The sequence below is a fragment of the Thamnophis sirtalis genome, unplaced genomic scaffold (assembly GCF_051295495.1).
Source record: "Thamnophis sirtalis isolate CommonGarterSnake01/CBP01778 unplaced genomic scaffold, rThaSir2_p1.2 scaffold_7, whole genome shotgun sequence".
In the NCBI taxonomy this organism is placed as follows: Eukaryota; Metazoa; Chordata; class Lepidosauria; order Squamata; family Natricidae; genus Thamnophis; species Thamnophis sirtalis.
In genome coordinates, this window is record NW_028261387.1 from 334,076 (window position 1) to 345,123 (window position 11,048).

Here is an 11,048-nt window from a genome sequence, read left to right on the forward strand (position 1 = left end):
ATTTATGAAGATGTTGAAGAGTCCTGGGCCTAAGACAGAGCCTTGGTTCCATTAAGAACTGCATGCTGAGTGTGTTTTATCAGCCAGTTGCAAATGGTGGTGATGCTGCCTATCCAACATTTTTCTAGCTTATCGAGAAGTAGGTTGTGGTTTACTTTGTCAAATGCATTACTGAAATTCACATATACTATGTCCGTGGCATTTTGCCATGTCACTTTGTCAAGGAATGAAATAAGCTTTGTTTGGCATAATATTACTCCTTGTTGTATCATTCATGTATTTAATCAACATTCTCAATCAACAATCTGTTTTCACTGTAAATGAAAATATATTCAAAGCACACTGATTTTCTCATTTGCCCCCTCCCTTCCTCCTTGTAGATGCCCCCCCCAGAAGTAACCCAAAGCCTTCATGAAAAACAGTCTAATTACAATACAATAGCAGAGTTGGAAGGGACCTTGGAGGTCTTCTAGTCCAACTCCCTGCCTAGGCAGGAAACCCTATTCCATTTCAGACAAATATCCAACATCTTCTTAAAGTGTTGGGGCATTCCCAACTTCTGGAGGCAATTTCTGTTCCACTGATTAATTGTTCTCACTGTCAGGAAATTTCTCTTCAGTTCTAAATTGCTTCTTTCCTTGATTAGTTTCCATTCATTGCTTCTTGTTCTACACTCGGGTGCCCTGGAGAATAGTTTGGCTCCCTCTTCTTTGTGGCAACCCCTGAGATATCGGAAGACTGCTATCATATCTCCCCTGGTCCTTTTCATTAAACTAGACCTACCCAGTTCCTGCAACCGTTCTTCATATGTTTTAATCTCCAGTCCCCTAATCCTCTTTGTTGCTCTTCTCTTCCTAGAGTCTCCACATCTTTTCTACATCATGGAGACCAAAACTGAATGCCGTATTCCAAGTGTGGCCTGGAGATACTTGAAGTGTTAATACCACTTTATAATGCCTTGGTAAGGCCACATGTGGAATACTGCATTCACTTTTGGTTTTGGTTAATTACAGGAAGAGTGGGGAAGTTCAGGGTCAAAATGGACAAAGGTCCATTTTTAGGAAGCAGAACATATTCAGATATTTTGTTCCAGTCTTGTCACCTTGTCTTATACCAATCATAAAATCTGTTCCAGACTTCAAAGTATTCTGATTCCCCTTTATTTTTTAGTTCAAGAGTGAGCCTATCTGCTTCCGCATAGGCCAAAGTTTTTCTGAATATATCTAACTCTGATGACGTATTTTCCTTTTTCTAATTTAATGGGAATGTTCTGAAACAGAAAAAGAAATTTTGGTAGTATGTTCATCTTTATGATTTCGATCCTACCCATCAATTGTAGGCTTTTCCACCTTTCTAAGTTTTTCTTAGTTTTATTGATCAAATTAATATAGTTGTCTTCTTTGATGGACACACACCTCACTGATAAATGTATACCTAGATATTTCACTTTTTTGACAATTTGAATACCCAATTTCTTCGTTAACTCCTCTTTCAATTCGGATGTCCTATTTCATTGTATTTAAGTACAATGACAATAAAGATTATACTTTTAACCAACATTTTAGTCTTTGTCATATTTATCTTTAGACCTTTCCCATAATTCCTCAATAAGTTTCCTACCAGGATTTAGAGGATCCTCTAACACGCATTCTATGTGTGCAAGATGTGAGCAATTATTAATAGAAAGTGGGTAATAAAATCAACAACTCTTTGTGGGCAGATCACATTTATATCAAAGTAATTGCTATCCATTTTATCACAGATCTGGCTAAGGTCCTAGACCAGGGGTGTTGAGCTCAAGGTGCTTAGATATGGCTTGCAGGGACAGCCTGGAAATAGAAAAAGGACAGCCCCCCCCCCGATGCCTCTGCAAGCAAAAATGGGGCACGGGGAAGGCTGCACATGGCTTCCCAGCACCCCGTTTTCACTGACAGAGGGCTCTCAAAGGAAACTAAAAACAGAACAAAAGGAGAGATGTTTCCCCTTTCGCCTTTGAGCATGCAAAAAGGGACAGGAAAGGAGAAAGGAGAAAGAGAAAGAAAAAGAATAAAAGATGGGAAGAGAGCAAGGAAGGAAAAATAAGGCAAGAGGGGAAGGATGTGAAGGAAAAAGAAGAAAAGAGAAGGAAGGAAGGAAGGAAGGAAGGAAGGAAGGAGATTATAATGAGAGTGAAGGAGAGTCTCAGGGAAGTCCTGGGTGGGCACTTGGCCACCATAGGTGCCCCCCCCAACATGAGTTCCATGTCAAGCCCACCCCTGGCCATGCCCACCCCAATAATGCCCACCATGACTACGCCCCCTGGCCACATCACCTCCAATGTCAAACACAACCTTCATTGCTGCCCTCAATGAAATCAAGTTCAAAACTTCTGTACTAGATGGAGAACCTTGTAAAGTTGAAAGACAATAGCAAGGTAACGTAGTAATCATTTTCTGCCTATTAGTTAAACAAGCTATATGACAGTGTTGCTTTTAAAAAACAAGAATTAGTTTTAGCATTTCGCAGTGTAGTTCCTTATGAATATGCTTAAAACCTGTGTATGTACCATCAGGATTGTTGATGGATTATTTATCTAATATAGAGGGAGGATGTGGACATCCACCTGCTGTGGACAATGGAGACATTGTGGAGACACTCAAGGAAATCTACGTCCAGTCTGAAAGTGTAACTTATCAGTGCAAAAATCTCTACAGAATGGAAGGATCTGCAAGAGTGACTTGTCAAAATGGCCGTTGGTCACAAACACCAGCATGTATAGGTATAAGTAATATCTATAATTCTTTATAGAGTCGTCCTTTATAAACAAAAATAGTACTTTGGGAAAGAAATCAATTTCATGATATGAGAGCTGCTGTGTGAGAATGTTAGTGTCAGGAGGGGTTTTACTGACTTGTAAGGGAATTGGAAGCTATAGTATTATGAGCCAAGATAAAGTAACTGCCCCAGAATGGAAAATTGTACAAGATCTTCTGCCACTTACAAGTGTCTTCCTCTAGGCCAGGGGTGTCAAACTCAAGGCCCACAGGCAGAATCCAGGCCATGGGCTGCTTAGATCTGGCCTGTGGGGCCAGCCTGGAAATATCAAGGAATTGGCCTACAGGGCCTCTGCCGGCTGAAAACGGGTCATGGGGGGCACACAGGGGGTCTCACACGCCCATTCTCTGCCTCCACGGCCGCCTGCAGCACTTTGCCAGTGAAAAACAGGCCACGTTGGGGGGGGACACACACACAATGTTATGAGTGGTTATATGGTAAGATGTATGATCCACCTTTTGATTGGTATCACCAACCCTTCCCCATTGCTCCGGTGGAAAGGCATCCCAGGCCTCAGAACCCTCAACGAAGGCTGAGTTAGAAGGACTAACGGAAGCCATAAGGAGGTTTTTAAAAAGTGAAAATTAATTTACTACAGTAATGCCTTACCTGTCCCCCCCCCAATGAAGTTTTGTTGCTTCTCTTAAGGAAAGGAAACTAAGAGTGTTTTATAGTTGAACAATGTCTGAGATGGAAATATTTGAGAGTGAAATATAGCAGTTACTATCCCAAAGACAAAACCCTCTTTGGAATTTTAAAAAGATTAGTTAGAAAATCCAGGTAAGTGTTTCCTTCATCTTCACCTGAAAATATCTGCAAACACCTCTGCACGCCCAGTACTAAAAGAGCAGGATGGCAGCACCTATGGCTCCACCAAGAGAACCAGTTTGGGGGGGTGGGGGTGGCAGGCCGAGTTACTACCGACTTGGCCGAACTGTTCCAAACCAGTAGGAACCCACTTCTGGCTACAACTCAAAAATAAGGGGAGTCCCTGACTTAAAACCATTCGTTTGGTGTCTGTTCATGCCACCATGGCCACCCCCACCCACCCCCACCCCCCAGCCATTCCCCACCACTACCCTTTGCCCTCCAAGGTCAATGAAATCACGTTTGCTACCCCTGCTCTAGGCCTTCTGGGTTTGCCTCAAAGCCTGGCTTAGCCAACTGGCTTGGGGCCATGATGGAGCTCTTTACCCTGGAAGTGATTGGTGGACTAAGAAAGAAGATTCCACCCCTCTGGTGCTTATGCTTCCTAGTGTTAGTCAAGCTCTATTAATTTTAATGTTTATAATTTTTTTAAAAAATTCTATTCTTGCTTTTATTGTGTTGCACACTATCCAATCACGTCAATACTGACATGGATAGCACAACATCCAATACAGCTACACAATTTATTAATGCAGAGTTTGAACAATTATTAATGGAAAATGAGTAATAAAATAAGAACACCTTGTGGGGAGATGACGTTTATTCCAAAGCAATTGTTAAATACAGATCTGAGTTTAGGTATTAAGAAAGTAATGACACTATATTATCTGAATTTGAAAGACAACACTAGGGACAACACTAGTAATCATTTTCTGTCTATCAATTAATGACATTGTTGCTTTTTTAAAATAAGAATTAATGTAATTTTCAAATATAATTTCTTATGAATATGCTTAAAATGTGCTTTTTTGTGTCTCCACTGACATATTTGTCATCATGAGGAGTGTTGCTCAACAGATTCTGTATCTATTATAGATATTGAAGGAAAATGTGGACGCCCACCTCCTGTGGAGAATGGAGACATTGTGGACACACCCAAGCGAATCTATTTACAGTCTGAAAGTGTAACTTATCAGTGCCAAAACTTCTACACAATGCGAGGTTCTCCAAGAGTGGCTTGTCAAAATGGCCGTTGGTCACAAACACCAACATGTAGAGGTAATACCTATAATTCTTTATTGATTTATTCTTTATAGAGAAATATAGTATTTTGGGAATGGAATAAATTTCATGACATCAGAGGTGTTGTGTCAGTATGTTAGTGCCAGAAGATCAGGGGTGGGTTCCTAACAGGTTTATTACCAGTTGGCGGAGAGGATGCTTTGCACATGCGCTGCTCACTTTGCTCGCACACGCCCCCACCGTATGTTGCTGGGCATGTGCAGTTGACTGAAAACTGCTCTGCGCATACACAGACACATGCCAACGGTGGCAGAATGGACCAGGGTACCGGTTCAGGGGCGTGGTAGGCCTGGGTCGCGGTCGGTTCCAGCGACCCATGCTGCCATACCATTACCGGTTCGACTGAACCAGTCCGAACTGGTAGGAACCCACAACTGCAGAAGATATTTTAGTTTCTTGTTATTGAATTAGAAGTGGTAGTATGATGAGCCATTATAAAGTAACTTTCTCAGGGAGAAACTGCTCCATAATGGAGACTTGTACAATATCTTTTGCCATTTACAAATGTTGCCCTTATTTTGTGAAACTTTCCTGGTGAAATTCTGCTTTCCCTAAGATACATTTCATAACAGACTCTTTTTTTTTGCCGGTGGCATGATTGAAAAAAATTGAAATTTTAGTTTACTAGAGTTCAGTACGTAATTTTTCTTTTTCTTTTCATAGATGAGAACACAGGGCCCTCCATCATCCCCATCATGCCATTTTCATCAATCAATCAATCATTCCTTGAACAAAAAATAACAAAAAGCCACATTTCCCAACAATCCACTAGGCCTCTTTTGGAATAATAGTATTAGTTGAATCTCTAGGGAAATAAAATTATTAAATTTGGAAGAAGGGAAGGGGACTGAAATGTTTCTCTTCTTCCTTTTACACATGTAACATTGCTTAAAAGAGGTTTAGTTCATGACTGATAATTAGTTCATAAGAGACAAAATAAAAAAGAGAGACATCCATTTATATACTGTAGATCTGCAATCATTTTAGCCTATTGCAACATAGAATTTTCAACCTAAACCTTAATCTCTTTATCAAAGGAATTCTTCAGTGTCAAACTTTCTATGTTTCATCTGATCTGTGTCCTTTTGCAGTTGCTTGTACAGCAAGTGAAGACGATATGAGAGAACGTAATATAAAGCTGAGGTGGCCCAATGGGGATACACTATATTCTACGGATGGAGGTGTAGTGGAATTTGTATGTTTAAGAGGCTATAAACCACATCCATCTTCTGGACCGTTCAGAATTTATTGTGTGGAAGGGAAATTTGACTATCCGTATTGCATTCGGTATGTATATTTTCAGAAAAATACTTTAATTCACTAAAGTTATCACTTATTTTCCTTGTCTATATCTATATGCCTATATATCTATATCTACAGTATGCATCAAAAATCACTTAAAATATTTTAAAGCCCAATGTCTGGCAGCTAAAATTGTGGATGTGGTTTCTAAGGCAACTCGGCTTTTTGGTATTGCTGGAGTGGAGCTCCCAGTCTCCTTCTCTCGGACTGTGTCATCTGAGAATAATGAGAGTTTGTTTATTCATTGCATTTCTATTCTATCTCTTCTCAAGTGTTTCCCCTGTGAGGATCAATTAAAGGTTTGGTAACATCGACTTTCCCCCTCCTGTTTTCGAAATCTTTGGCTTTGGGATGATTCTGACTGTCACAGTTGATATCCTAAAATATCAAGAATTAATAAACAGTCTTTAAATGTGTTACATGTTATTGTAAAAAAAGGAGAATATTGCCCTGTGACAGAATGATCTACAATTTTTGAGTCGCTTGAGTAATTTTAAGTAATTGGTTTAACAAATTGAAATGCTGACATTTCAGAGCTTTCTTGCCCATGTATGGAATCAATTTAATATCATAAGGCTGCATTTTGCTGTAGATCAAGATCTATCAGTTTAAAAAAGAATTATATAAAATGTAGAGGTGCAAATTTATTTCTTCATTCTTCACGTTGTATTTTACAGATTCTGATTAAAGGAACAACAGAACATGTACACCATTCTTTGAGCCAGAAGATGAATGTCAGAAATCATTTATCCTTCTCCTGAAAGATGACCACATTAAACTGTATTGTCTATAGCTACCAACAATGTATCTGAAGATAAAAGTCTGCTTTGTAGAAACCAAATTTTACCAACTGGGAAAAGGTTAACATTTAAAAACAAGTCTATAAACTATCTTTAATATACTCCTAATATCCATCTAGAATGAGGATTATTTTTAATATACATTTTATCTGTAAACATTTGATTAATCTGAATGATGAGTGCACAGGCTATCTTAACACAATAAAAATAGATAATTGTAATTAGCATTTTTAGCTTATAGAAGTGCTGAGTTCTTTAAAAAATAAAAATAAATTAAAAATGTTTCTTTCACCAAACAATTTGTAATGTATTTTATAAAGAAACAGAGGACGCATACACTAAACTCTCCAATTCACAGTCCAGTCCAAGATCCCAAAGCAGCCGAGACTTCCTTGGGTTGCTCTGGAGGTAGCAGAAAATGCCTTGAGGCTCAGAGTCAGAGGGAGCTTCAGCCAACTGGATTTCTGCTAGTCTGATGTGTAACATGGGAAAATAACAAACAGGAACAAAAGTTTTGTTTTTCTTACTTCTTTGTTTTTCTTTTTAACAGTATGAAACTATATAACTATTTATTAACAATTGAAATTAGGCTGGATCTTAGAAATAGATGCAGGGCTTTCCAAACCACATTCCTTCATGAACTTTATTTGACACAGAATGGAAGGAAATGTACTAAATGTACTAAAACCACGGATTACACTCAGGGGTGGGCTTCAAAAATTTCAGCAACAGGTTCTCTGCCCGGTTGCTGGGTGGGCATGGCCTAGTCGACCTCCTGCATCATGGAGAGCCATTTTCACCTTCCCCGGGCTCCGGTGACTTTCCTCGAGCCTCTGGGAGGCTGAAAACTGCCTCCCGGGGCTCCAGGGGCCTTCCGGGCGGCCCGTTCGTGGGATGGGAAGGGCAGGGTGGGCAGGGGCAGCCAGGGGTGGGATTTGGAGGTTCTCTGAAGCAGCCATAACGCTAGTTATGGTTTCTCCCAAACCCAGGCAAACCCGTAGCAGCCCCCACATGATCACAGTGGTTCCCCTTCTGGTGTTTTTAAATCCGTAAAATCGTTTTTGGCAATTGATCCTGATGTGGTTGCATCATCTCTGAATTCTGAAGAATTCATTGCTTTGGCTTCTGACTGGACACTAGATGACAACTGGCTTGATGTTATGAACAGCAATATAAAACACTAACATTCTGGGGGACAGGAAATTTCCACTGAGAAGCTTCCATTCCTTCTTCTACCCCCCCTAAGTTAGGGATGGTCCGACTGAGCCTTTTCCTAATAACTAGCTCGTTTCCTGGGCTATATAGACAGCTTCTGCAGTTGTTTCTGTAACAGTTTTTGAATATTCTTTTCCAGACCATCCACATCATTCCCTCTCATTCTTTCTCCTCTTCTTACTTGCAGCTGTGATACACTTTCAGTTTGAGGATATGGTAGTTCATTAGCATATTAATAAATAATTAGAGACTTTGGTAAGCTATTAATTAACTTTAGTTAGAGCTATTAGTTTATTTGTGCCTTGCCTGCTAGAAGTAACATCCTTTTAACGCCTGTTGTTTAGAACCAGAGGGGTCAGCCATAAAACACCCCATAGGTTGTCCACAAATGTTTCCTATACAACTGGTAGGTTGTGACATTGACTCTTGGCTAAAGTGAATCCATTACTGAAATTAAGGAAAATAATACGGTATTTAGCTTAAGCTTGAGCGGATAAAGATGTCTAAACAGGATTCGGGAGATAAGTAAAGTGAATCATTAACATAGTAAAAAACACACCAATCTATAACAGTCCAGCCTTTCAAAAGCAGTACAGAAGAAAACAGAATAGGAATGCAGATCAAAATAGGAAAGAAAATAGTAGCAGAACGTCTATACAATATGGATGAGTTCAAATCACCAGGATCAGATGGATTGCACCTCAGGATACTAAAGGAGTTGGCAGCTGTGATCTTGTAGCTACTAAAAGAAGTCTTTTAGAGTTCCTGGAGCATGGGGAAACTGCCAGAGGATGGGAAAACAGCTGATGTGGTTCCAATCTCCAAAAAGGGGAAAAACGGATCCAGGAAATTACTGATCAATCAACCTGACATTAGTACCTGGGAAGATCCTGGAAGAGATTATCAAGCAATAGAGCTGCAAACACCTACAAAGAAGCAAAATGATTACTAGAAGCCAACATGGGTTTGCTAAAATCAGATCATGCCAGACAAAGCTATTATCTTCATTGACAAAGTTATTAAACTAGATTCTGGACCCTTTTAGTTCACTTAGACTTCAGTGAGGCATTTGACAAAGTAGACCACAGCCTACTTCTTGGTAAGATAGTAATGTGTGGGAAACACAGCATCACCACCAGAGGACGGTGCAACTGACTGGCAAACTGCAATCAATGTCAAGTTCTCAATATAAGAGAACGTATAAGAAGGAGAGCATGCAATGGGGAGCATCGATGCTCTACCCATTACTCTTCAACATCTTCATAAACTGTTCAGATGAGTGTATAGAAGATCATCAATTTATAGATGACGCCAAGCTGGGGAATTGGCAACACTTTAGAATATAAACTCAAGATTCGAAAGGATATGCAACAAGATGCAGGTCAATGGTGAGAAAGGTAAGGTTTTGCACCTAGGCAGGAGAAGTCAAATGCACAGTTATAGAAGAGGTGGTGGTGGTGGTGGTGGTGGTGGTGGTGGTGGTGGTGGTGGTAGTAGTAGTAGTAGTAGTAGTAGTAGTAGTAACTGTGAGAAGGACCAAGTTTATCTAGTGGATTATCACTTAGGTATGAGCTAACAGTATCTGCAAATGCCAATGCAATCCAAGGATGCATCAACAGACGGATATCATCAAGGTCATACTGGTAGTACTGGTGACTAGTGAGGCCATACCACAATATAAAAAAGATGCTGAGGTCCTAGTAATTGTGGGTGCTCCATCACTAGAGGTTTAAAGAAGAGTTTGGACATTTTTTTTGTCCAGAGTAGGATAGGGTCTTATGCTCAAGCAGAAGGGTTGGAACAAAAGACCTCCAAGGTCCCTTATTTGTGAGAACCTTGTCTAATAATGCCTGGCAAATGACACCATCCTAATGTGCCAAATGTAGGAAGACCAAAACTGCAAGAAACAGAGACCTAAGCCCAAACTGAAGGCCAAAGGAAGAGAGGGGAGATACAGGGATGGGTGTTTCTCTTTCTAAAGGTGGGGCCCATGAAAGAGATGGAACACTTATTCAGTACTGCAAGTTGGCAGCATTTAATGAAGGTAGGTGTAGGGCATCCACTCCATTGTAACATACTAAGTGGGCAGGAACAATTGGAGGCAAATAAGCAAACCCTCAGATAGGAAAGAAAGTTGGCAAGGGGGAATAATTTGGAAAATGGTGTGATATTATTTAGAATGTTAGGCATTATTATTAGCATTTTAGCCTGGCTTCCATGCTTCCTTTTGCAACCATGTTTTTCCTTTGAGCCAAACCTTTGGTGAAACAATAGGGCTGCATTCTGAAGTCCCAATGCTTCTTCATGGTCAGTATCCTTGGAAATGCTGAAGAGAGAATGTCCATGGACTCAGAACCCCATACATTATACAACACAGAGATATAAAACATAAATACATACCGCATGATATTCTTGCAGTTACTATCAGAAAGCCTGTATTCACAGAAGCAGCAAATAAGAGTTTGAAGATAATATCAAATTTAAGAAAGGGGCATGGTAACTAACATTTCTAAGGCAGACTCAGTGCTGTTGTAGCTATAATAAGCACATGATGGCAATAGCAACCCCTGGCTTGATCTGAGCAATAACATTGACACCAAGCAGGAGCCAGAATTTCAGATAATGATTCTGGATGCTTTCAAGAAGACAAAATAAAAGTGGAGGGTGGGGCTGAAGTTGTGATGAGACGACGTGTGATCTCAATGCTCTGAGATCACAGTCGACAGTTTTGCCACTGGGGGGTCCAAACGGATCTAAACTGTCCCGAAGAGACAGTGAACAAAAAGAATACATCTTGCTGATCTCAGGGATATAGCAAAATCCTCAAAAGAAGCAGAAGAATTTCTTCAAGCCAGTGACAAAAATTCCAGCCATGGCAGATGAGGTCGGGGCGGCCCCAAAATGAAAGGAAAGTGAAAGTGTTTCCAGCTGGTGAGAAATCTTTATTGTTTTAAAAGAGAGACTGCC

General features: G+C 40.2%; 1 protein-coding gene across 1 annotated transcript in view; it reads left to right on the top strand.

Moving 5' to 3' along the window:
• LOC106554120 (complement factor H-like) overlaps positions 1 to 7,165 on the top strand; it is a 94,487-nt gene extending 87,322 nt beyond the window's left edge. The window contains 5 exon segments of the mRNA XM_087720741.1: positions 2,552 to 2,758; positions 4,558 to 4,740; positions 5,856 to 6,055; positions 6,757 to 6,782; positions 6,784 to 7,165. Coding sequence (XP_087576867.1) covers positions 2,552 to 2,758; positions 4,558 to 4,740; positions 5,856 to 6,055; positions 6,757 to 6,782; positions 6,784 to 6,859 — 692 coding nt within the window. The 3' untranslated portion in view covers positions 6,860 to 7,165.
• The last annotated feature ends 3,883 nt before the right edge of the window (positions 7,166 to 11,048 follow it).